Here is a 27,632-nt window from a genome sequence, read left to right on the forward strand (position 1 = left end):
ATATCACCCCATCTTTTAACTCTAAATATCAGTTCAAGCCACACTAATGGGATTGTATTCAGCGAAGTCCTACTCAGAGTAGACCCACTGAAATTAATGAACCTAAGTTAGTCATGTCTATTAACATCAGTGAGTCTACTCTGAGTAGGAGTAACATTGAATTCCAGGGGGTATAAGCATTGGGGCTATTCCTGTAATGATGGGACTTGACATCCTTACAATCACTATCCATCCAACATAGCATTGTATGCTTAAGCCCATTGATTTTAATGGAATTGTTGACACTTAACTTTGTGCTGGATTGTGGCCCATAAATATTTTCCTTACAAAATATTTGCCAGGCAGGAAGTACAGAGGTCTACAGAGGTGATGGTCATGGAGCTCTAGATTTCATCCATATTTTGCTAAAATTACCCGTATATGACCAAGAACCAACCTTTTATACTTGGAATAAATTGTACAACACAATAGGTATTTGTTAAAAAGATAACTTAACGTGCAAATTTACATTGTCATTACATTTGTCATTCCAATAAGCAATAAAGACAAATCAATTCTGCATAAATTGAATGTCAAATTAAGTTCCTGCTGTACGTTGAAGTAGATTAGTTATTTCACACATATAAACTGTATCCCATACCCACCCTGAAAAACAATTGTGGACTGGGATCATGTCATTAGACATTTACTTCTGTACTCGGTTCTAGGTGTATAAATTTTGGAAAGGATACAGACTATAAATTGTGATATTTTTAATGTGTTAATTCACATAAATAATTGCATATTTTTAAATGCATATTGTACAGCAATGAGACTAAACTAAAAATGTACAGGTGTCAAAGTTCTGTTTTTAAATCAGTGATGGGAAACTTCTAGCCTGCACCAGCAGCAGAGGATAATGTAGTGGGGCTCTGCCGTTCACCTGTCCTCCATCCAACTTGCTTGGACAGAGAGAGGGAGGGGTGCAGTGGCAGTAAGATCAACATGGTGCAAACATGTTAGCCAAGCCAGTCCAAGGCTCCTGCCAGTGTATTGGCACCATGCTGACTTTGCCACCACCACATCCCTCTCTGTAGTGGTATGCTGCAGGGACTCAGCCAGATGGAGATCAGATGACCAGTGTGGCCCTGCCACACTGTCCAATGCTATCTGCCAGGTCTCCCCATCTGAGCTGTAGTATGGTTCCACCTAAATCATGTCCAACAGTTCATTACCTGATGTCACATTAAACCACGTGCTTGGGGCAGGTAAACCCATGAGGCCAAATTGAAAAGGAAGACTCTAGAGCACATGCTAAGTGCCCTCCCAATTATTATTTTCCAGTCACTAGTAGAGTTTGGTGCATTTTGAATTTGGCACCTTTCTCTGTTGCCCTGCAGCAACAGGAGTGCCTTCCTGATTCTTGCTTTGAAGTTGAATCACCTGATGTCATCATATGTGGACAGGTGGGTAGCCCTGTCCACCTATCAAAGTGGCCTGCAAGGTGTGGGAGCTGAATACAGTTCCTTACCCGTGTTTTAAATCATCACAAGGTAAATTTATGTCTCAGGAACAAAGATGGATTATATATACTTAAAACAATGGTCATGCAAGCCTCTCCATCACTGCAGTTTGAAAGAACCTTTATTGAAATTGGAAATGGTATGAAATGCCTAGTTACCTAATTGTATTGTGTATCTGATATGTAATTTTACCCCATGGCAGGGACATTGAAGTGATGAAGTGTAAATGTTGCTAATACTGGATCTAAAGTGGAAAAGAATCAATGTTAATTCAAATGTACATTCTAGGCAATCAAATGTACATTCTAGGCAATGTAAAATTTTCATCTCAATTACAGAAGTGGGAAATGCAAACAGCAATTTAAGTGTTGCTTGTGTCACTGAGAGAAGTGTCAGCAAAGAGCAATACATTAAAATATTTAATAAGAACGGATTACCAAATGTTTGATTCCTGTTGATGACACCTACATCCATTTCTGCTCCTCCCATTTGCAAACTCTTTTCTACCAGTGTATCAAAACACATCAAGAATACAACCAAGCAATAGTTATATCAGAACCATTTCCTTAAATAGTCACAATGAGTGGTATCAAATGGTGTCCATCTGCTGATGGAGCAAATCCATCAAAGGAACAGGGAGGGAGGCAATTTTCAGTAATACTCCCTGCAGCCCCGCCCCACCCCTCAAAATCTGCTTCAGAGGGTCTCCCAGTCTTCCAGAGAAGATTCAGGGAGGCATAGAGGAATGCAGAGAGGAGAGTGAATCACCAAAAGTTGCCTCTATTCCCACTCCACTGATGGATTCCTTCCTTCTGTGGATGGACCCTAAAAAGCTGTTGATCTTTAGGTGCAGCAACACTTTCTTGTTTTAAATAGCCAGTAAGCAACAAAACGCATGTGGCACAATCCAAAGTAAAACACTTTTAAGTTCCATTTATTTGCAGGAAAGAGACTTGAGATCATGATTAACTCTCTCACTAAAATAAATTATATTCAAAAGTGTTTAACTTGTCTGGAACATAACTATGCCTCTATAGCCTTTTCACTGAAACACCCAGACCCAACTGTAAACTGGATTGGTGAAGTATTTTAGAAATGTTACTAAAAGAATAAATTACAGCCAGTCATGCAAAATTCTACCTATGCACCAAAGCAATTCCATCTCCTTTATGACAGACAAATAAGACATGGAGTTACACCACCTCCATCAAGGCCACAAGGGAAATAAGTCATTTTATGGCGTGGGTGGATATAATTCTGCAAGGCTGGATAGCATTCGTGTGAAGCTTTATCCTCTCTGACAAAAATCTGGATAATATCCTTCATATAGCAAATCTACCAAGTCTGACTCAGAACAGAGCTACCAATTAAAATATACAGTCTTTCGTTATTAAGTGCTTGAGAATATAGTAGGGAACAGAAATTGAAGGATGAGTGGGTGGACATGTGGAATAGCTATGTAGGTAAACCAAATGTTGGGTATTCCATCTGGAAACCTATGTCCTCACTGTGGGAGGCTGTGTGGATCCAGAATTGGCCTCCACAGTCACTTACGGACCCACCGTTAAAGACCTTATCTTGGAAGACAATCTTACTCGGCCACAAGTGATCACCAATTAATGAATATTGTACTTCTTTATTGTTAAAATTTGGCTGAAGGTGGGGGATCTTTTTGATAGCAGAGGCCAGATCCTTACCAGGTTCCCCCCCCCCCATTTAGGCCTGAGCTGCAACAATATTTATATATATTTCAGAGAGATGTTAAACATAGATGGCTAGCTTAAACCTAGTCAGACAATTAGTCCATCTATTTCAGTATTGTCTATACTGAATAGCAGTGGCTGTCCAGGGTTTCAGATGAGTGCCTTTCCCAGCCTTATCTGGGAATGTCAGGGATTGAACTTGGGGACTTTTCCATGCACAGCACCTGCAGAACTATAACCTTTCCCGTAGGTGACTTTGTTGTCATCTTGATGGACAAACCCTCCATCCCAAAGGCAAAAGTACCAAGTAACAGTGCAATAAATAAGGGCAATGCTTTCAAAGCCACTGAACAAAATGTAGCTGGTTTCTCCTCTGTTGCTGGCCCTCAGAAGATGGCTGTTGACCTTATCTGAAAAATAGTACAAGCAAATTGCCCACAAGACTTTATTTCTACTGTAGACTGTTCCCAGAGTAGTTGCAAATCCATCATTTCTTCATCACATTACGTACTTAAAGTTTTGGAGTTCCTGTAAGAAAGGAGCAAATACTTCTAAGGGTTTCTGTACTAGTGATTAAAAACTCCAGGCAGACAAATACTATATATATTTTCATATCATTCCATGTCAATTTTAAGAATGTATTCTTTCCATCTAATACTTGTTTCTCATTCCAACTAATACCTGTTTCTGTAATAGTTGTTTCTTGCCCTATGGTTCTTGGCCTCTGGTGAGAAACTGAAGAAATTGATTGAGACTAGCAGAAGATGCAGAGGAGATGGAAACATCAGAAGGCAGTGGGAGGACTTGTTTAGAAACATCACTATTGTCTCATAGGTTAAGGAAAGATCAGCCAGCCAGCCAATGATAACACAGACAACAATTAGAACTATCAAGAGACTGTTGTCATCAGCGTACTGCCTGAATGAGAATGCAGACATAAGGAACTGCTGCCTGGAAAGCAGCTACCAAAAGGAGGGCGCTCCTTTGGGGGGAATCCTTTAGGTGATTTGCAACAGAGCCACAGAAGCTCTGCTGGAGACAGCAAGAGGAACAGCAACTGGGATGTATTATTGTTCTTTATGAAGTTAAAGTGAGTATGTAATTTTTGTATTTTTATATTGTATTTTTGTTTTTTTAACTGTAAACCACTTTGAATATTATTTTAGTAGAAAAGCAGAGTATAAATATTAAATCTAGATTAGATTAAATCTAATTTAATCTCACTTGCAAATATGATGCTAGTGAGGCATGCCAGAAATAGTCTTTGAAGACATTACTGTATTTTATTCATTCATTCCAACAATTTATACACCACTTAGTTACAATAATCTCCAAGTGGTGTACAAATTACTCAATACAATGAAAATAGATATAAATTAAAACTATAAAATCAGAATTCAGTTAAAATGCTTGCTAGAATAGAAAAGTATTCAATAGATGCCTGAAGTCCAACAGGGAGAGGCCTGTCTGACCTCAACTGGAAAGAGTTCTCTAATAGCAGTATAACAAGGAAAAAAATAAATACCCATTACACTCAATAAATATGAACGCTTAGAACTGCAAAGACTACTTATTCAAAGGACTATCTTTACCTATATGATCCCGCCCATTTGTTAAGATCACCAACGAAAATCCTGCTCCTGTGCCCATCAATAAGATCAGTTAACTTGGTCCGTATGAGAGATGGGGCCTTCTTGGTGGAAGCCTCACAGTTGTGGAACTACCTCCATATGAATTACACATGGTTTCTACAGTGCAAGCCTTCCAATGTGTTTTGAAAACACATCTATTTCAGACTTTCTTTAATTCAGTTCATGCCACTGATTATTTTATTATTATTTACTACTACTACTACTTAATGCTTTCCTAGAAAGCTATTTTCTAAGAATGGAGAATCTGCAGCCCTTCAGATGTTCTTATACTCCAAGTCCCTGTTGGGCTGTTGACCCATAGGCATTACTGTCTCTAGTTGTTTTCCATAAAGCCTGCAAGTTTGGAGAAGTAACTGTTATCTCCTGGCCTGAGAGAGAGCAGACATCCAAGGCCAGCGGTTGTCATGGTAACGTGAGATAGCAACTGGGAAAGTTCTAACAGAGTCTGTAAGTTGTGTCTTCTGTATATTGCCTCTGAACTGAGAGGTTGTCTTCTGTGTTTACCTTTGGAGAGAGATGTACCAGAAGGGGGGGTGACTGAAGAAACTCTACATGTATTTACTCTTAAGGCTGTTGGCCCTAATGTCTTAATAAAGACTCTTAACCTGATCTAATGCATCTGAGAAGTTTCTTGCTCAACTTAACTCCAAAGTAACGTATGCTGTGTCACGCAAGTACCGCCACCATCAACAGGGTTATGGGCCCAGATCCACAGCGCGTTACACAAGAGTAAGTTGCTGGTCTGAACGGCAGACGGAGTTCCAGAGAAGGCAGCGTGATTGATTGTGCCAGACAGAGGTGAGCAGGATGGCTGTAAACATGTCTGGAGGCTTGCCGATGGAACGACTTAATGAAAAGAATTATGGCAGTTGGAAGCCAAGGATGCGTGCTTTCCTAGTAAAGGAGGATTTATGGGAAGCTATTGATGGAACACCCCCTGCACCCCTTACAGCGGCTTGGACTAGGAACGATGAGAGGGCTCAAGCTTTTATTATTCTGGCTCTATCAGACTCTCAACTTCTACACGTGAGACATGTTACAAACACCAAACAGATGTGGGACCGGTTGGAAGGCATTCATGTGCAACAGACCGCGGGATCTAAGTTGTGTTTGGCAAGGAAGCTGTACCAGATGCGCTTCACGGGTGAGTGCGAAATGAGTGAGCATCTCACGGAATTCAGGCGCCTATTTGCTGAGTTGCAGGATCGAGGCATAGAACACTCTGTCCTTCAGAAGACCTATTTGATCCTGGCTTCACTTGATGGGACTTGGAATAATTTTGTTATGGGAATCGAAGCCATGCCTGATGGAGGCCTGAACGTTGAATTTATTGAAGAAAAGCTGACCCAGGAATGGCAGCGGTGAAAAGAGGCGAAAAGTGCCGTGCCGAAGGAGGCAGTTGGAAGCAAGCAGGAACAGCAGCGGCTAAAGGCTTGTTATGATTGCGGAGCTCGTGGGCATCTTCAGAGAGACTGTGCAGTCAAGCGAAACTCCAGGGACGGAGGCTGGAAACAGGGAAGTGTGAACTTTGTTTGTAAACAGAAGTCTCAAGATTTAGGACCTGTTAACTGGATTCTTGACAGCGGTGCGAGCCATATATTAATCACAGACAGGAGTTTGTTTTACACTTCAGAAGATGTGCAGGACTTTGTTTTACTTGCGGATGGATCGCAGAAGAATGTGGAAGCTCGAGGACTGGTGAGATTTGATAAACTTGGAATACTGTCAGATTGTTTGTTTGTACCAGAATTGGCTCATAACATGTTGTCGGTAAGAAAACTGGTGAATTCTGAGTATTGTGTGACGTTTGACAGAGGAAAATGTTTTGTGCAAAGAAGAGGCAAAGTTGTCTGTCAGGGTTTCATGACACAAGGGCAGTGTAAAATGACCATGGGTGTGAAGTGCGCTGATGCCTTAAGTTTAATGAGGCGGAAAGAGAATGACGGTCAGAGCTGTAAGAAGACAGCTGTTAAAAGCTCACAGCCACAGTATTCATGTAATGCAGTCAGGCTGATGCCTGAAAGAGTGCATCGCAGCCGAATTGACAAGCCACTGGGTAAGAGACGTGGCAAACGTGCACCTAGAGCACAACAGAATGCATATTTCAGAGTTTGGTGTCCAGAAACACAGCAATTAATCCTGAGCAGAAGCATTAAAGTTGCAGAGAAGCCTTGGGATCAAAGGCAAACAGTCATTCTCACAGGGTCAAGTGACACACAAGCACATACAAAAGCGCAAACATTTAAACCAGATCTTGACATAAAAGTGGAAGGCACACAAATTCCACTTAGAGATGCTTTAAATGAACTCATTTGTGGGAAACGAAGATCGAAGAAACGTAAGGCTGAGGAAATGGAGGATCCTGGGCACGCTGTGCCAAGCACAAGCACAAATGGGGGGGCAGAGAGAGCAGAAGCCCTAGTGCCTTTAAGACGTTCTACAAGATCAAACATAGGGAAACCGCCTGAAAGATTTACTGTGGGGGTAATTACCAGCCCAGGTATGCATAAACAAGTTGAAATGGATCCTGAGACACTGTATTTGACTTGTGTTCAGCCGAAATTTGATTGAATAAAGTTCTAGCTAAATGTACAGAGATGTTCTGAAATGTACTGCAATGTACTGAGATGTAATTTGGATCTGTATGATGCAATGTATTGAAATGTATTACCTTTGTATTGTAGAAATGTATTGCTGAAATGGAAAAGTTATAGATGCAATGGAAAGTTTTGCAGTCTTGATGGAAAAAGGGGAGTATGTTGGGCTGTTGACCCATAGGCATTACTGTCTCTAGTTGTTTTCCATAAAGCCTGCAAGTTTGGAGAAGTAACTGTTATCTCCTGGCCTGAGAGAGAGCAGACATCCAAGGCCAGCGGTTGTCATGGTAACGTGAGATAGCAACTGGGAAAGTTCTAACAGAGTCTGTAAGTTGTGTCTTCTGTATATTGCCTCTGAACTGAGAGGTTGTCTTCTGTGTTTACCTTTGGAGAGAGGTGTACCAGAAGGGGGGGTGACTGAAGAAACTCTACATGTATTTACTCTTAAGGCTGTTGGCCCTAATGTCTTAATAAAGACTCTTAACCTGATCTAATGCATCTGAGAAGTTTCTTGCTCAACTTAACTCCAAAGTAACGTATGCTGTGTCACGCAAGAACCGCCACCATCAACAGTCCCATCAAGCCCCGGGTGGTATGGCCGGTGGTCAGAGACAACGGGAGCTGTAGCCCAACAACATCCAGAGAGCCACAGATTCCCATCCCTGCTGTATTCTTATGGGTTAAAAGGAAACTATACATTTAGAGCACACTTATACCTCTTTAACAGTCATGGAAAATCGTGGGAACTGTAGCTTGTTAAGCGAGCCAGTGTGGTGTAGTGCTTAAGGTGTTGGACTATGACCTGGGAGACCAGGGTTCGAATCCCCACACAGCCATGAAGCTCACTGGGTGACCTTGGGCCAGTCACTGCCTCTGAGCCTCAGAGGAAGGCAATGGTAAACCCCCTCTGAATACCGCTTACCATGAAAATCCTAGTCATAGGATCGCCATAAGTCAGAATTGACTTGAAGGCAGTCCATCACCATAGTTTGTTAAGAATGCTGGCCTCACAGAGCTACAGTTCCCAGCATTTTCCATGCCTGCTAAAATGATGCCAGAGTTCTTTCAAGGTAAGGTGTGGATGGGACCTAGATGTGACTAAGGGCTCAATGCATTTGTCTCTTTTTGTTTTTCCTTTGAACAATATGCAGCAATTCCCTTGTGCCATACATATTACAAACTGATTGTGAAAGCCCATTAGTTTCAAACTAACCATGCAGAGACATGGTGTTAAATGATAGACATTATAAATTGTTGACTGCCATGTGCCAGGAGAGGGTGGAGGAACCTGCTCTTTGAAAAACACAAGCCCTTCCTGAGTGTATAGAAATAGTTAGGCCGCTGGCTTGGTTTTCCTATGGATGAAGCTGCCTTATATGGAGAGCACGGGGCCTTATTTCATACCACATATTAGCCTTGAAAAGTTACATCACACTTTTTTCACTGTAGTACAGGTGGGAAATCTGTGGCCTTCCCAATGTTGTTGGACTCTAAACCCCATCAGCCCCAGGCAGCCTGGCCAAAGGTCAGGGATGATAGGAACTGTAGTCCATTAACATTTGAAGGGTTACAGGTTCCTCAGTTTAAAACACTCACAAATAAATACTAAAGAAATTCTATTTTGTGTGGCTTATTGACCTTTGAAATGCATCTGTTCAAACTAGAGTGAGCTGGAGAATGTAAGTTTTAAAGTTTATTGTGCGCAGGCATGGTGTTAAATGATAGACATTATAAATTGTTGATTGCCATCTTTCCCACAGGGAGACTCTCTGGTACTAGAAAACTAATTTTCTGCAACAGCCTGATCCTATGCCAGATTACTGGGAATAAGTACCACTTTTTAAATGTAATTGACTAAGTAAATATTTGTAGGATAGCAGCTTACATTAAACCAACGGGGTTTGGGAATCTTAAAAAGAAGAAGTTCTTGTTTTATTATGATGGGTTTTATGAGAGCTATGCTAGTCGGGCGGTATAAAAATCTAATAAATAAATAAATAAATAAAAAGCTCTGTAGCAGAGAAAGTAGTGTGATCCTATATGTGTTTACCCACAAGAAATCCCCACTGAATTCAATTGGACTTACTCCCTAGTAATTGTGCACAATATTGCAGTCTTACAGCCCAATGTAATTCATGTTTACTTGGGATTAAGTCCCATGGTGCCCAGTGGGGTTCACTTGCAGGTAGAAGTTCACAGTATTGCAGCCTAAGAACCAAAGTGTAAAAACAAAGTCAGTGGAAATGTTAAGCACATGCCAAACTACATCCCAATGGGGCTTAAAAGGATTTAACTTTGGCTGGGTAACACCCTAAGAGTGTGAAAATATTAATATTTGTGAATAAAAATCCTGGTGTGTTGACATAACTAACACAAATTAAAGTATATTTGCTGTATATTTCCTCCTTCCTATATACAGTGCCATGAAAAAGTATTTGCCCCGTCTAATTTTCTGCATTGTTGCATATTTTTGGCACTGAATGTTGCCAGATCTTGAACCAAAACCAAAAATATGCAACGCGGAAAATCAGACAGGGAGCAAATACTTTTTCACGGCACTGCATATATCAATGCCTGAACACCTCTATGCACTTATATATTTATGTCATTTATTATTGATACTGCTATTGGAATATTTCCAGATGCTTCTGCACTGCTATGCATTTACTATAAATATTATTCTATAGTATTGACATTTATAATTGTAGCTTTAAAATATATATAAGAAATGCTCTTAGTATTGAAACTGACAGAAAAACAGTGTTTGAGATAAAGCCAGGAGTGTTTACAACTTTCTCCATCTTGTTTGTAAAACAAAGCACAGTGTCTGTTAATTCCTTGTATGCACTGTGCCAAGGCCGCAGCTAATAGAGGGGTCTATGTTACAATAACATGTAGTGGATGTGTGAGTGTGAAGTATGAACAAATTTCTTTTTGTAGGGCTTATGTCTGAAACTGGAGAGGTCTTGATGGCATTGAAGTGGCAACAACTGAAGGTGTTTGGAGTACACCAACCATAAATAAAAGTTATAATTCTAATGTAAATCTGAGTGCTCTAAAAGAGATCCCATGATCAGCACCCTTGATAGGCACCAAGCTGGTATGAGAAAGGAGATGTAGTCCTAAGAACACAAATGAGCCAAGAGACTAACACCACTCAGAGTGCTAGCTGACCAATTGATGGATGAGATACTGGGACTCAGTGAAGATATCAAAAGAACATCAAAACATTATTTGACTATAAAGACACTCCAGCTTTACCAGAAGATTTGAGAAGTTTTCTGCACAGCCTACCACCTGAGACTCCGTGAGCATGCCTCCTCCCCTTCTCTAAGTCTCTTCTCCTCTATAGTAACTGGCTGGCCCCCAATTACTTGTGTGATTGTGTGAGTATGAAAAATCAGGACATTGGGCTTATCTAATTTTGCATTTTACCATTCCTGCAATGGGTGACTCACAACAGCATCTCTGGCTGTGTCAATTAGACATCTTTCAATAAATCTTTAAAAAACTGGTATATTGACATGGTCCTGACACTCTTTCTGCTCATTCCCACTTGGCTTGATCACTCAGGAGTGGCTCTGGATTCATTGGTAAGACCTAATTCCCTGACATCATGTGTCATGATATCGTTGTACAGATGGGGAGTTCCGCACTAAAACACCAATGTCAATGATTCTTGTGAAAGTGGACTTTGGAAGAGCAAGAAGGAGAGGAAGCAAGCACTGCAAGAGCAGCTTTTCCATACAGCAGGCAGAAGTTGGATTACTGCAAGGGGCAGGGAGTTGGACTCAATGGCCTTATAGGCCTTTCCAACTCCACTATTCTATGAATGACAAGAGTATGAAGTCAGAGCAGCACAGATGGAAGTACAGAAAGTGTTAGTGGCAGGGTCAGCACTAGGCATGACTGGACCCTTGGGCACTAGCCTGCCCTAGACCCACAGAGCTGTAAGGCCAAATACCCCCACCTGATACAGGCAGTGCTAGGCTTAAATAAGCCTGCCCACCCCACCTACCTGTTGCATCAGCACATCCATGCGCATATACCATGCACTGCGTTCACACACCTGCCATCACCCAAGATGGCGATGGAGGTGTCAACTCCTTAGGGATGCCCCTGACGCCATCTGGGTGATGGTAGACCTGCATGCTCTCACACTGGCACGCTGATGTGACAGGCAGGTGGGCCTATTTAAGCCCTGCACTGTCAATATTGCAGTGGGGGTCCATGGGAGCTCCTGTTTTGCCATACTTGGCAGCGTTGGGTCGCTGAGTCCTGCAACCTGATGCTGCCACGCCTGATGCTGCCGCAGATCGCCGAGTGGGAGCTTCACCATCTCACCCGAAGGAGGGGCCCTTCAGTGGCCCTTGGCCAGGACCCAACCTGGCCACTCGCTGGTACCAGCCCTGGCCAGTGGACAGGCTACAGCAGACCTGGGCTTTCACTGCAAGCCTGTAAGCACAACTTTGGAATAGAAGCATAGGAAACTGCTTTATACTGAGTCAGACCATTGGTTCATCTAGCTCAGGTCTGTGCACACTGCAGCTCTGTAGGGTTTTAGACAGGGGTACTTCCTAGCCTCACATAGAGATGTCAAGGATTGAACCTGCAACCTTCTGCAGGTAAAGCAGATGCTCCACCACTGAGCTATGGCCCTTCCCCTAACTCCGTATGTAACAAGAGAAAGAGAACATAATGAAGCACTAAGGAAAGAAAAATCCTTCAGACTATGAAGCCTGCAGAATACCTGCAAAAGTTCAGATATGAATATGTATGTTTCCCCAACCTGGTGCCATCCTGGTCTATTGGATAACAATTCCTGTCAGCCACAGCCAGCCCTGGGGAGACTATCGTGTGCAGTTGCATGGCATGCCACATCTGGCGTGAATGTCAGCTAGCAGAATCAATAATATTTCAAGGGTTTTTTTAATAGCAAAAGGAAAACAGAGTTTACTGAGAATCTGATGACATAATACAATTCAAACTGGAGAATTACTAAACCCCCTGAGGCTTACTTGCATTGTCTTTGGGAGGAAACGAATGCTGCTTCACAAAAGTTGAGGCAAAAGTTGTTGTAATAACAGTTCGTTCTGAGGCCGGCGGGTGATTACTCTTCAGTGTGAGAAGGGATGAGAGATCTGATTGCCAAAGAAAGAAACAAAAATCTGAAAACTAGAAAAAGTGCAAACCTTTTAAAGACAATAAGGGTTGTATCCAACATAGCACTAAGTCAAGATCCCATCAGCGCAAGGATTTCAGCTCGCGCAATGGGACTTTCCACCCTCTTCTCCCCATGCTCCCTAAATATGTTCTAGGTATTCCCCCACTCCTTCAGATTTGGGGAGGGGGAAAGGAGAAGGGAGAAATCCTCTTGCGCAAGCGGTAATCCTTGTGCTTACGGGATGAGTTAGTTCAGCGATTCCCAACGTGGGCGGTAGAGCCCCCCTGGGGGGGCGTTACAGCCTTTTAGGGGGGTGTTGGCATGGCTACAAACTTTAGGGGGGCGTTTGGGTTCATTAGGGGGCGTTGACATTTGGCGGTCTGATGCGACAGTTGAAGCATTTAAGTTTAATTTTATTTAATACACAAATCATTAATTTTTAAACTGTTTTGTCCCCAGTTAGAATGTATTTAATAGTCTCAATTCATGGAAATAACACTATAAATAGTGTGTGCTCTTTAGTAAAGAAATTCCGAATAGCGGCCAGTGTCATATCAAGGAATGGGGATATTAGCCATGCCCCAGCACTAGGTAATGTTCCGATGCTGTCTTGAGGGATGTTGGAACCAATCACGAGAGAGTGTTTGATAAGCTGGTGGAGGGCGCATTCTTCCAACGGATGAGTGCCATGTGCAAACAGGTGATGAAGACAGTCAGTTATTTGCTGGTTTTCTTCAGGAATGGGACACACTCGCTACCCATTGTTTCTGTGATGTTTAAATGAACTTGTTTAACGAAACAATGCCGGTAAACTGAATGAGTTTGTTGTTAAGTAACACAGTGTAAGACTATTACTATCCAAGTATACTCCAGATATTGTGAAGTTAGCCAAAACTCATCAAGCTCAAGGATCACACTAGTATTTTATAATAAATCTCATTTTATTTACTTTTCTATAACTATGTATGTATATTAATAAATCATACTAAGAATTCAATGTGTAATCTAAGTGCAATAAAAAGGCATGATAAAAACGATCAGTAATAATAATTGAAAATACCTTTTATGCATTACTCATATTTTAAGGGAAGAATAGGAAGCATTGGCATATACTTAATCTGAGGGGGCACTGGGCACAAAAAGATTTTGCAAAGGGGCGTTGGGTCAAAAAAGGTTGGGTAACGCTGAGTTAGTTGAATACCAACCTTAAGCATTCAAAAATGCTGCTAATTTTTATAGCCATCCCAACAGAATGCATGGAAAATAACTGATGCCATGATCTGTGAGACAGTCAGTAAGATGCTCTGGCACAATGACAAGTGTGTGTGCATGCACCTGCGTGTGCATAAGCATAAACCAAAGTACTAGGCCGTTACATGTACTTGGATACAATGCCCCAATAATGGCTGTACCTTCTTGCACTGCACATGCCACATCTTGGCCCTCTTTTGTACAAGCGATCCTTGAATGAAGATTCTCCTTGTCTCAATTATACGGATAGATTACCATTGACTAATTATAGATATATAAGAATGGCTTACATAACTGACCAGGAAAGGCTGGCCCATAAATGCAAAAGAGGCAGCGACCCACCAAAGGCAGCCAGTCCCCCCACCTAGCAGCCCCCAGTCCTCCCCTTGAGCCCACTCTCCCTTTTCATTCCTCTCACATCAGAATCACTCTCTGCCGGTATTCCTGCTTGGAGTCTGCATTGCTGTGGCCTGGCCCCACTCCCAAAACTCTCCAGAAAGAGAAAGAGAAACACCCTTCTTTCCCCCAAGCAATTCACCGTAGAAAAGTAGCGTTCAGGCACTTCAAGGGCAGATGACTTTGCTCAGAATCTTAAGCCCTCTCATTCCCCCCACAACACCTCAAAATGGCCTCTAAACTATGTCAGCTCTACAGCTGGCATAGTTAATTCCCTCCCATTGGCTGCAGCTTCTTGAATCAGAAAGCTCCCCGCCCTTCCCCGCCTGGGTCTAGTGAGCCAGCAGTGCTTTGGATGTGGCAGCTGCTACAACATGAAATCTCACTACTACTGCCACTGCTCTGCTTTACTCAGGGGGGTTAGTGAAAAAGTAATCCATGTAAGTGACTGTGCACATGCACCTATGTAGCACGGATAGGACAAAAATATGGAGAACCTAGATAGTGCTTCACATGTTTAAGTGAGAAAATGAGCTGTAGCTGGACCCACAGTGACCTTTCTCTAGCCACAGAGCTTGATGAAAAGCTGACCTGTATAAGCCGATGATGCTATTGATTTTTTATCTAAGTCCTCTTGAATCTTTAGGAGAACTCTTTCCTGCTGGAGAGCTTCTAGGTACTTTGAGTAAGTCCAGGAAAGCTGCCAGGGACATTTAAAAATCAAAACAAACAAAGTTAACAGTGGGCAATGGTCCATTTTAACAAAGGGAGGCCCTCCTTATACTGTAAAAATAATGTCAAGATTTTCACAAAGGAGCAGTTATCGGTGTGTTTTAAAAAATTAAGTTGTAAAAGAGATTTCTAATAATATTATAGTGCTATTGACAAGAAGGACAACAAAAATCTCCCTTATTGCTCTCTAGTACCACCTGTAACCAGCAAGACACATCTTTGAGAGATGAATGGAGGAGGAATCTGCAGAACTCGGATTCAAAAGCAGACTTATCTGATTTGATCTGGGTGGATCATGAGCCAGATTGGATCATGAGTCCGCTTTAGAAAACCTAGTCCTGCAGATCTCTTCACGAGATACCTGAGGGCTGCAACTAAGGATGGGTGAATCTATCAATTTTGGTTTCTCTCTGTTTCTCATTATTCCAGTCTTAATTGCCTGCATAAGTCTGGAGGAACAGAAAGGTTTTCAGCAGGTGTTTGAAACTTGAAACAGAAGGCACCTGCTTAATCTCTATTGGCAGAGCATTCCAGAGAACTGGGCTGATGATACTGAAGGATCAATTTCATGTTGATGTTAAATGAGCTTCGCCAACTCGGGGGACAATCAGAGCTGCTCCTATAGATGATCTCAGTAATAGAGCTGGGAAATAAGGATTCAGACGGTCCCTAAGATACCCTGCACCTAAGTTGTTCAGGGCCTTGCAAATTAATACAAGGACCTTGACCCTGGCTTGGTAGTGGGTGGGCATCCAGTGCAGATGTTTTAAGAGTGCTGTCACATGTTGTTGGCCATGTGCTCCCATTAGTAGTCTGGCTGCCGCATTTTGCACCAGCTGGAGCTTCCAAACCAGGGCCAAGGACAGCCTCACAGAGCGTATTGCAGTAATCCAACCTTGAGGTTACCAACGCATGGACTGCAGAAGTCAGGCTATTCCTGTACAGGAATGGCCATAGCCAATGAACCAGACAAAGCTTGTAAAAGGCACTCCTAGCCACAGAGGATACTTGGGCCTCTAGTGACAAAGATTAATCCAGGAGTACCCCTAGGCTATGGACCTGGTCCTTCAGAAGGAGCATGACCCCATCCTGAACAGGTAACTTATTAAAGGTACAATTCCACCAGGAAGTTCTCTTGAGCAATCCCCATCAAAATGAATTAAAATTAGACTCGTTTGTTTCAACAGGGCTTGCCTGGGAGACATTCTGAGAAACTTGTTCTCAGGGACATTTAATTTGACTCAGATCTAAGTCCCCTAAGTATTATTTATTCATTAAATTTGTATCCCGCCCAGAAGGAGTGAAAGTAGACACCTTCCTTCTGCAGCTACTGTGAATGTGACTTTGGAAGTAAACGTAAGGAATGGGTCTAGATTGGGATACTCAACTAAAAATGGATTGGAAGGTCAAATTCCCTAAATGGCAGTTACCCTGGGGCCATAATTTTCCATTAAAAGTTGTTAATTTGAATTTAACAGCAAACCATCAATTCTGCCTTAATTACATATAAATACTGGGAATATCAGAAGTCATTTCTACAACTCTGACAACTTCTCTGATTACTAACATTTCTAGCTTGAATATAACAGATATGATATAAATGCACATAATACCTTCCTACGGGATGTAAATAGCTATCAGCAGATCAGCCTCTGACTATCAAGGGTGCAGCTTCCTTGCCCCCCCCTGAAGATATGGTTATGTGTGTGGCAAGTAGTAGGTCACATTTGGACTCCTTTACAGGTCTGAAAAGACACTCAAGGGCCTTAAATTTAACACTCCTAGTCTACAGACCCTGTGTCTGATCTCTTCTTTTCACAGGGCTGTTTGCTTCCCCCTCGCTAGGAAGCATAAAGGCCATGTGCAATAGGATGAGGTGTATATGTTTTGGCATTTCCATCATAGTACTTAACAGGTAACGTGTACCCCTTTATCTTTAGTTTTGTCTGGAGAAGTTCTGGAACTTTTGTGTTTGTGTGGGTTTTTAATTAAGTAGGTGAAAAAACTGGGGCACATGTACCCCTTAAAAAAAGAGTAAAATGTCCCTGCAATGCCCACCATTTAAGAACGTTAAGGGTATTATCATTATTATTTGTATAGTGCCAACAGTGTAAACAAAACATGACTGAGAGAGAACTAAAAAGAGAGGCCCTTGCCCAAAGAGCTTACAATGCGTATTTTGACAGAAGGGAAGAGAAAGGTAGAGGAAGCCAAGGATGGAAACAACCAGGTAACAAGAGACAAATGAACATAAGCAAGTGAAGTTACACATGGTTGGGCTTCATTTCAATTTTGTGTACCGTAGGAATGAAATTGATAATCAGAAACTGCTTGAAATCAGATTTAGACAATTTCAGTACTTCATGAATTTATAGTAGACTAGAGGAAATTAGTTGAAGAATTAACTGGCACATCCACCCCTATTGTCTTTGTACAGATACTAAGCTACCAATTTTGATTCAAGGCTAGGAACAGCAGCAGCATCAACCTCTCATTGATACAGAATGGACCAACTGTACATATTTGATAATTCAATCACCTGTCGTCCATATCCAGAAAAGCTTGGCGTAGATGAAAGTTCACTTTTACTCATTTTACCCTCAAGAACTGAACCCATCTTAACAGACATGGGGGATTTCTTCCACTGGGTCTAATAATTAAAAAAAACACTTTTGATTAATCTCTGTTTAAAGCAAATTAAAGCACTGGGCTGTCAATACTTCAGGGGATGTTTACAGCTCCACTTTTCATTTTTTTCTAATCAGAATCACTAAGATCAATTAGTGCAATCTCTCAATTATACTGTCTCTTTGGATAACTGGAGAGGCTGCTGCCCTTCAGCTACAGAACTCCCTCTCTTTAGAACTAAGACTGGGTTTCTGAAATTCAAACAATAGAGGAATCAAGAACTTGGCAAGGAACTCAGTAAGTATTTACAAGATATGAACACAAATTAAAAACAGGATATAGGCAAGTGTTCATTAATTTATATTTTGGATGAGGCTTTTGTCCTTTCTCCTCCTCAGCTAGAGACACTCAGCCTTCACCTTCAGGTTGACCACTGGGGTGACAGACTGAGCTCAGAGATGGCGAACTGCCTCTCTCTGAATCCATTCCCCATCTTTTCTGCAATCATTTTGGCAGAAGAGAGTGTCCAGGGTCCCTTTCCCACCCACCCCAAAGCAACCTTTGGGGCACAGGAAAGGATTTGCTGGTCTTTGTGTTGGCTGAAGGAAGTGACCACAGTTAACCCCCCATCTTCATCCCAGTTCCAGGCCAGGGCTAGCATCTGCATAACCCCCTACCTCCTGCTGCCAAGGATATTCCGGGAAGTGTGCATCCAATATCCATTGTTGGAGCCTGTTTTGGGATGGCAGAGTATCATTTCAACTCCCCGCCCCAACATCCTCCAGCAAGGCTAGGAGGTCTCTACTATTGGTAGAAATCATATTCTACCATGTCTCCCCAACGGTAGGTAGTTTCTCTACTATTGCTAGAGACCCTATCCGGATTTCTACCCTACCTTCTCTTCCACAGTGCTCCTAGCACTCCACACATGATAGACCCACTTTGCATATAGCTAGCTAACTAGCTAGATCGTGTACATATGGAAGCAACTCTCTGCAATAATGGAACACCTTTTCTCTGGAGAAGCATGAAAGCCTAAGATTTTCTGGCATCACTAGAAGCTGTTTGCATTTAGACTAAGAAAACTCTAGCTTGCAATGATACATTTTAGCAACATTTCAATTAGTGTTTTATATTACAATATTGTACTTACTTGAAGGCTGAAAAGGAATGTAGTAAATAATTAGATTAATATTTAAAGAGAGAAAAAAGAGAAAAGCTATTTGTAATGAAGACATGGGGTGGTATTCAATGCAAGTCCTACTCAGGACAGACAAAAAAAATACTTCAGTGCATAGTTAAGCTACAGAATTTGCTCCCAGAGGCAGCAGTGATGGCCACCAACTTGGATTTAAAAGAGGATTAGACAAATTCATGGAGGATAAGGCTGTCAACAGCTACTAGCCATGATGGCTATGCGCTGCCTCCATAGTTGGAAGTGGTATGTTTCCGAATACTAATTGCTGAAAACCATAGGAGGGGAGAGTGCTCTTGCACACAGGTCCTGCTTGTGGGCTCCCCATGGGCAACTGGTTGACCACTGTGACAGTGGGATGCTGGACTAGATGAGCCATTGGCCTGGTCTGACAGGCTCTTCGTATGTTCTCACCACCCTAGTCATGTCCAGGTTAGCAGAAGTGACACTCAGAATAGATCCACTGTAGTGAAAAGACGTGACTAATTAAGGTTCATTAATTTCAATGGGTCTACTCTGATTAGGACTTAGTTGAATGCAACCCAACAAAGTCATTCCATTGACTTCTGCAGAATTTCAATCAGATCCGTATCAGGATTGTTTCTACTGTCTAAGTTGGTCACACTGTTGTTATCTAGCTTTTGTCACCTCTTCTCGTTCTTTTGATTTTTTCAGCTTCATATGCTTCTTTTCTCTTCGCTTCTCCAGAACAGGCAAAATCTTTTCATCAGCCAAATTACTTCGGAACTCACAAAACTTTGGCCAAAATTTAAACAGAAGAGCAAAAATAGTCATCTGGAGCAGGAAAAAGAAGAGAGAGGTCTTACATTTCAACAGCATACAGCAGAGTTAGGCAGAAGGTATATCAGGATTTACTGGAAGATCTCTGGAAGATCTGAAGCAGATTGACAAGGGTTTCTGACTCCTAGTTACACAAGAGCAACAATAAAATACCTTTCCTCACCTGCTGCTGAAATGAAAAAAGCTACATAGAGTAGCTTCCAGACAATGTTTATTGAATATTCATCCTGATTGTTTGTAGAGGAGGTTAAAGCCAGTGTTATCCCACACTTTCCAGTGCATTTTCCCATCACTTTCCTTACTGCAAAAAGTCTGGTCTTTTGAGGAAGTGTGTTTGCTATTCAACAGGTCCAAATCAGCTTCAATTGCACAACCTGAATTTGCTGGTATCTGAATGAATCCCACCCCAAACAGTGACAGTCTGGAAGTGCTTTAGGAGCAATCTTTTAAGAGAAAGGACTGGAAACTCAGTTCAGTTCAAACTGCTAGCCTGAGAATGTGGTTACTGGCAATCCTGTTCTTTAATTCTAGTTGTATCTCTTTTGCACCTGGTTCTGGTTGGTAGATCTTGGGTTCTAGTAAAAAACAAAGTAGGTCCAACAAAGCTGCCCATCCCTAGAGAAACTGATGCTGTTGCAGGCAGGGTATTTTGCCATCATAATTAAGCACATCTTTTTTTCTAATGCCCAGCACAACCCCCCTTTCCAAATTGTTTCCCAATATTTTACTTCAGACTTGCACATGGTTCTCATCAGTATGTGTCTGCTGCTACCAGAAAAATCCCTATAATCACAGTAAAAATGTTGTCCTAAATAATTGCTTGCATTAATAAAAACATAGAATGGTGTTGTATTTTTAAAATATTTTTAATTAAATATGAATCAGAATGGTTGCTTTTAACCCAACTATTGCCAAATTGTTCCACTTTAAAGGGGGCTTTAAAAAGTTTTACTTTAAGAGAAAGGGATTTTACCTCTGGAGAAGTTCTAGAATAACACTGCAGAGCTATGAGGAAATGTTTTATGTGATATAATCTTTTTGCAAAGTCTGTTTTAAACTAAGAAAGAAAAACAATTTTGAATGCAAAGACCTAGATTCAAAGGATGGCCTCAAATAGAGGATTAAAACTGTGAACCTATGTTGTGTGGATAGTGCCATTATATAATTTAGTCATTAGGTGGTATTGGTCTTAGTCATACCCAGTTGAGTGTTTCCTGTTGCTGACCTGTTCTTGTTTGAGAGAGGCAATGAAGGTCTCATCTAACTTCTTGACTGGTGTGTCCTGTAAGCCTTCCCTGACAAATTTGATGCATACTTTGAAAGGAGCTTTTAGAGCTCAATTTCATCCTCCAATTCTGGAAATTATCATAAGGAAAATATAACAGATTCAATGGAAGCTTCTCTCCCATGCCAAACAGCAGTTTGAGCAAAGATTTTCATTGGGAACATGGAATGGAGAAGAATTTAAACAGTTTAAAGTTTAAAATAACAAGCATAAATAACTGTACAACATATTTGATATTAACCTTGAATTCAGCCCTCAATCTTATCTGTATCTGTAAGATTGGGCCTAGATAAGTATGGGGAACCTTTGGCCCTCAAGATGTTGTTGAGCTACAACTCCCATAATCCCTGGCCATCATCATGCTTGCTGGGACTGATGGGAGTTGTAATTCAGCAACATTTGGAGGGTGAAAGTCTAGATGCTGGGGCACCATACCTTAGTTCCTCTCTCTTCATTGAGTGCTTGTCTTCTCTCTGTGCCTGGCTCCTTCTCATATCTCAGCACCCCTCCTCTTTCCCTCAGATGACAATCATGCCAGTAACAGACTACATGAATTATGGCTTGCCTGAGTTCTGTACTGAGTCAGCTGGAAGTCTCTCAAATTGCAGAGTCAATTCATATCAGCTATAGGGCATGAAATCGTGTTATTTTGCATGCTGGGAGAGTATTGTGTTCCTTGAACCTCAACAGTTGTCAGAGTGTAATTTAGATTTCCACAGTGCTGTTCTTTTTTTTGTAAAATATGAGGGGCTGGTACTCATATCTTGATAAAGGTGCCATCATATAATGGCTGCCATGGGCAGTAAAAAAAAAAAGGTGCCAGTACTCTGTACCAGTGAGTATTGTCACTAACAAAGCCCTTGGTTTCCATTATCTTATCATTATATATCCTGTCCATGGTACTTTTTGAGTACTGCATATTGTTATTGTGATCATCATTGATATTATGTAGCTCTGCAGCCTACTCCAGCAGCACAGCCAGGCAGATTATTCTTCAGAGATGTTAGTGACCTAGCTTGAGAACAAAGTTTTACGGTTCAACCTGGGATGCAAAGACAATCGGGCCTCTCTCTGTAACTTTTATTACAGGCCTGGCCTTCTGAATAACTCCTCCCCACCACCACCACAGGCCCTCAGTCTTCCAGAACTCAGGAAAAGCCTCTTTACAGGCCATACTCCAACTAGCCATTGCCTCTAATGATGCATATGACGTAAATTCCAACATTGTGTTATAATTAGGGATGGGGGAGAAATTCGATTCCATTCACGTTTGAGGGTAAATCTATCTAATTTGCACTCTGAGATCTGAGACAAAGCACTAGTGAACTCAATTTGCCTAACGCTCAGGGTTGCCAGGTTCATGGCCTGAGACTGATCCTGTATCTTTAGGAGAAGAGAAAGTCAGCTGTGCAGGTGTTCTTGCAACACTATAATGAGAAAAACCACAAGGTGGAATTCTCCCTTCCCCCTGCACACCTTTTAAAGATACAGAAGACCTCTTGGAGGCCGGGCCTGGCAACCAAGAGGTCTTCTGTATCTTTAAAAGGTGTGCAGGGGGAAGGGAGAATTCCACCTTGTGGTTTTTCTCATTACAGTGTTGCAAGAACACCTGCACTTGGCTGACTTTCTCTTCTCCTAAAGATAAAGGATCAGTCTCAGGCCATGAACCTGGCAACCCTACTAACGCTGTATGTGAATTCATGGCTGAGGACTCAAGGGTGTCCACTATCTATATAAGCCCTATCAAAGTATCCTTTTTTATGTGGATAAAGCTCTCAGTTCCAACCTGAATCATGGAGATTTGCTGTATTTTCCATTCATGCATTGGGACCCCTTATCTATCTGACAATCTGCCAGGATTCTGTTGTCTTTCGGGCTGGTCAGTTTCTTATGATCAAAGATGTTTTATGGATGCACATTAACAAATATTTAAAAGGTGAGGGATGGTAGTAGTGAACAACTGTTGGTGGTATTTTGCAGAGGGAAGGGAAGGAATTAGCTAAATGGCCTTTCAAAATAGAAGCATAAAAGGTAGTAATTGTTGGTGGCCAACAGTATTAATTTTAATTTTTACCAATCACCCTATTTGGTCAGTGCAGCAGAAGAAGCATACTTTTTTAAAAGGGGGGGGGGGTAAGGGGAAAGAGTCTACAACCAGATCTAATAACATCACTCATCTAAAGAAACAGAGCAATGCATCTGATAAAGTTAAGCTGCCCTTGTGCACAGCTGACATTTGCAAAATCTCTAACTCAGATCCAAACATTCCCGTGCTTCCACACCCACAGTGAGCTGGAATTTTCCACACTGGGTTGATTTTTCATACTGACAGGAACTGTTTTGTGCTTCATTGGAGACATCTCTGGAGAGTTCCCTGACCATTTGAAGTAGCTTTTCAGAGGTCCTAAGCGACTGCAATGGGAAGAAGACTTCAGAGGTGCTAGAGCATGGACAGGATTTTCTGTGCATAGATAGGTTTACCTATGTCTAGGAATGTGTGAATCTGTCCATTTCTGTTTCTCTCAACTTTTCATTTTTCCAATTTGAAGTTCAGTTCTCCATATTTCCACATCAGTTTGTGATTTATTTTTTTTAACTCTCATGAAAATTTATCAGCATTTTACTGAGAGAAACTCACAGAGAGAATGTACACATTTCTGTATGCATATACACATTTTTGCAAAGCAATTTCCTCTAATATAATGTATTTTTGTATGTTATTTTCACTAATAATATACACATTTTATGCACAGTTTATCCTAATATATGCATTTTTGTAGAGTTCACTTGGCTGGAGAACTTCATTGCAAAATCCAGAAAAGTGTGAATTTCAAAGGATGGTTGTTTTTGGTTCTCATATTGTTTCAGAAAGTACGAATTAGGGAGATTCATCTTTAAAAGCTAACTGAATCAAATTTCTCACCCATCCCTACCTATGACTCCCTTCGGTCCTACTCTTTCATGTTTATTTCATACACTAAAATCTGGTCCTGCCCGATCCAAGACCTGTGTTTATGGAAACATCTTTGCATCCACAAGTTATTCACAGGCACAAATTTCATTCCAGAAAACCAGAGGCTTCTTCTAAGACTCAGTTCCAATAGCCTCCAACCAAACCCAGGGTGTCCGTTCTTATACCTGTGCCTCTCTAAACACGTAAGGGCCTAGTTCTCTCCTGTGCTCAATAATCTTCTGGGCCTGTTCTTCAGGTATATCAATCTGAAGAGTTGGTGGAATGGCAGAATTTATGAAGCAGTTGATGATAGTTGTGATCTTATTCTGGATAATGGCATCATCACAATGGGAATGGCACATGTCCTGAAAAGGGAAAAGTACAAAAAGCAGGGAATGTGTGCAAAGCCACAGTCACTAGGTAAATGCTCTTATTTTTTTATTTCAAATAAAGACTCTCAGAGCAATAAACAAAAATAAAAAATAACACAATACAATAAATATATTAACACAATGTAAAACTGCAAAAAAAAGTAGTAGCAGATTAAACAAACAAGCAAACAAACAAAACGATGGAAAGTCAGAAACAATATGGAGCTCAATTTCTTAAAAATCTTGAGCAAATAAGGTGGCTTTATCTGGTGTCAAAAAGACATCAGGCTCAGTGCCAGGTAACCTGCAACCTGCCCTGGGGAGAATATTCTAGCATTGGGGCACCATAACTGGAAAGGCTCTCTTCTCACTGTTCACTACCACCTCATTTCAGCAGGCAGAGAGACCTAAAGGGTCCAAAGAAATATTTCAATAACTGGGCAGGTTTGTGTGGGTGTGGGACGGTGCTCCTTAAAGTAATCTAATAAAATCTACTTTTAAAAAGAAAGATATTTTTCCTTACCATATTATTACAGTCCCTGTAATAATAGTTGAGGGGGAAAAGGTTTGTATGCTCTGAAGACCTTTTAAGGCTTGTCCAAATATACAGCACAGCTATGCCACTGACTCCTTTCGTGCCTTACTATTGTTCCAAGCATCCACATAACCACTGAAGGCGCTAAGTGGTAAAGTAAGGTAATTTGTTGGTAGATAATACTCATAGCCACAACATGTGGCAACAGGTGGATTTTTCACCAACTCTGCCAAGACTATCCAGCTGTCTGAATACTCACCTGCCCTGATCCAATGTCTCTATAGCACATGCAATGATCTTCTGCACAAGCATGGACCTTCACACAACTTTCAGTTCTGTGCTGGAAAATACTGCATGCGTCCAATCGCATTGCATGGGCATAGCATTTCCCAACATTGAAGTGTATATCCTATACACTAATACAAAACAGCACCTCCACACACAAGAGGGAGGTATCAGCAGGCTTGGTATAGTCCCAATGTTTGCCAAAGTCCATGCACACACACAATTTGCCTTCACAGAGAAGGGTATGCTTGGCTGGCTAGAACACTGAACAAAAGCAGTCCACACTGCAATATTTTGTTGCAGGTCCCACTTGTCTACTTCAAATGCTTAGAAGAGGCTCATATATAGATGCGTTCAGTTAATGGTAAGATGGGTCCTGAAAACAGAGTAAAACCCTCATATTTAATAAGTTTTCAAATCTTATAATTCCACGATGAGCCTATAAATTGATTTTAAGAGTGCATCATCTCTTAGTGTTGAATATTTGCGGTCAGCCACACAAGGGCTCCTTGTTCCCTACAGCTGGATGTCTCTCATTAAGAACCACACGGTAGTCATCACAGAAGAATTCAACATCTTTGATATAGTTGTGTGAGTCTTATGCAAACAACGTGAGGCAATTTTTGTGCACAAAATGTGAAAATAAGCTTCAGGCCCTGTAGTCTATCAGGCACATACTTATTCAGAGTCAGCTCTGCTGGAGGAACAATATTTGTGGCAGAAAAAGAATAAAGCTCCACAGTGGATTGCAGTGACATTCTCAGCAGAGATAAAGCAATGGTCACTAGCCCATCAGTCACTGCAAGCTGAATTAGGCCTCCTCAAATTCAGCAAGCCTGCCAGCTCAAGTAAAAATGAATGACTATGTTAGCAAGAAACACGGGAGCTCTCTTACTATGACGTGGAGGAGAGAGTATAAGCAGAAAATACAAGCAGGACAAAACTGCACTGAGATTCTGCTATGGGAAACTCAGTGGTAGAGCATCTGCCTTGCAACCAGAAAGTCCCAGGTTCAATCTCCGGCATTGCCAGGTAAAGGTGGGAGAGACCGCTGCCTAAAACGCTAGAGAACCCCTGCCAGTCAATGCAGCCAATACTGAGCTAGATGGACCAACAGTCTGACACGGTATGATAGTCAATGGTCTGACTCAGTGTAAGGCAACTTCCTGTGTTCCTGTGTATGGCCACATCAGAACTGAGCTGTAAACAGCCTTCAATTAGGAACCAGGAACTATGAGCTGAGCTAGGAGTCAAAGCCAGAGAATAAGCTGGGAGCCGTAGCCAAATAGCCCTTGGAAGCCAGAACCAGCAAGGACAGTTGGTGCTTGTGGAGAAAGGCTATATATGTGTGTGTTTGTTTTTTAGAAAGTATTATATGACCTCCGTGACTGCCATGAGGGCTTGTTTTAGTACATTGTTGCAAGCCCGCTTGGCAGTGGTTGCTTGGTGACAGGTTCTGAGAGAGATACAATCACTTTAAGACTAGATGGCGCCTGATCAGGTAAATTCTTTCCGATTGACTGAAGGTTCCAGGCAGTAGGGAGTTCTGACAGTTAGCAGTTAGAAATAGCAGTTGGTGTCGGTGAGAGCTGTAGTTGGTGAGAGTTAGGGTGAGGAGCTGGTTGGTGAAAATAGCTGAGGGAAGGACTGAGGCCTATATGTCATTACCCAGGGTGTCATTAACAGTGGTCTGGTGAAGATCAGAACGGAGCCAGTGTGACCGAGTGAGTTTGAGGGGCTGCCCTGAAGAAAGGTCTTGCTAGAGGGAAGTGACACAAGTAGAGGTATAACACTGGCTAAACTGTCCCACAGGCAGGAGCACAATCAGAGGAGCTTTGGGGCACAGAGAAAGAGTGGTCCCAGTAGCTGGACTGGGCTGTGGAAGCAATTGGCCTGGGTAGAGGTTTAGGGAAATTGGCCTGTGGAGAGAGCCACTTGGGGGCTGGTGTCATCAACAGTGTTTCTGGAGACTTTAGTTGGTGGTGGTAGTTGTTGTTGTTATGTGCCTTCAAGTTGATTACGACTTATGGCGACCCTATGAATCAGCGACCTCCAATAGCATCTTTCGTGAACCACCCTGTTCAGATCTTGTAAGTTCAGGTCTGTAGGTTCTTTTATGGAATCAATCCATCTCCAATTATTTGTCTTTTTCACAGTCCATGGTATGCGCAAAGCTCTCATCCAACACCGCATTTCAAATGAGTTGATTTTTCTCTTATCTGTTTTTTTCACTGTCCAACTTTCACATCCATACGCAGAGATCGGGAATACCATGGTCGGAATGATCCTGAATATAGTGTTCAGTGATACATCTTTGCATTTGAGAACTTTTTCTAGCTCTCCCATAGCCGCCCTCCCCACCCCTAGCCTTTTCTTGACTATTGTCTCCATTTTGGTTAATGATTGTGCCAAGATATTAATAATCCTTGACAAGTTCAATGTCCTCATTGTCAACTTTAAAGGTACATAAATCTTCTGTTGTCACTACTTTAGTCTTCTTGACGTTCAGCTGTAGTCCTGCTTTTGTGCTTTCCTCTTTAACTTTCATCAGCATTCTTTTCAAATCATTACTGGTTTCTGCT

The 27,632-nt window shown here is 41.7% G+C and overlaps 1 protein-coding gene across 3 annotated transcripts in view; it reads right to left on the reverse strand.

Annotated features, from left to right (window-relative positions):
• Positions 1-2,246: 2,246 nt before the first annotated feature.
• The window catches only part of RGS22 (regulator of G protein signaling 22), a 157,198-nt gene continuing 131,812 nt past the window's right edge, over positions 2,247-27,632 (reverse strand). For 2 of the 3 annotated variants that reach the window (XM_061604060.1, XM_061604080.1), the window contains 5 exons: positions 24,045-24,224; positions 19,469-19,615; positions 17,537-17,647; positions 14,857-14,965; positions 12,430-12,595 (listed from right to left, as the gene is read on the reverse strand). In XM_061604060.1, coding sequence (XP_061460044.1) covers positions 12,453-12,595; positions 14,857-14,965; positions 17,537-17,647; positions 19,469-19,615; positions 24,045-24,224 — 690 coding nt within the window. In that variant the 3' untranslated portion in view covers positions 12,430-12,452. Of the gene's footprint in view, positions 3,734-12,429; positions 12,596-14,856; positions 14,966-17,536; positions 17,648-19,468; positions 19,616-24,044; positions 24,225-27,632 lie in introns of those variants that run through there. The other variant, XM_061604071.1, reaches the window with a different exon arrangement.

Source organism: Rhineura floridana, chromosome 1, assembly GCF_030035675.1.
Source record: "Rhineura floridana isolate rRhiFlo1 chromosome 1, rRhiFlo1.hap2, whole genome shotgun sequence".
In the NCBI taxonomy this organism is placed as follows: Eukaryota; Metazoa; Chordata; class Lepidosauria; order Squamata; family Rhineuridae; genus Rhineura; species Rhineura floridana.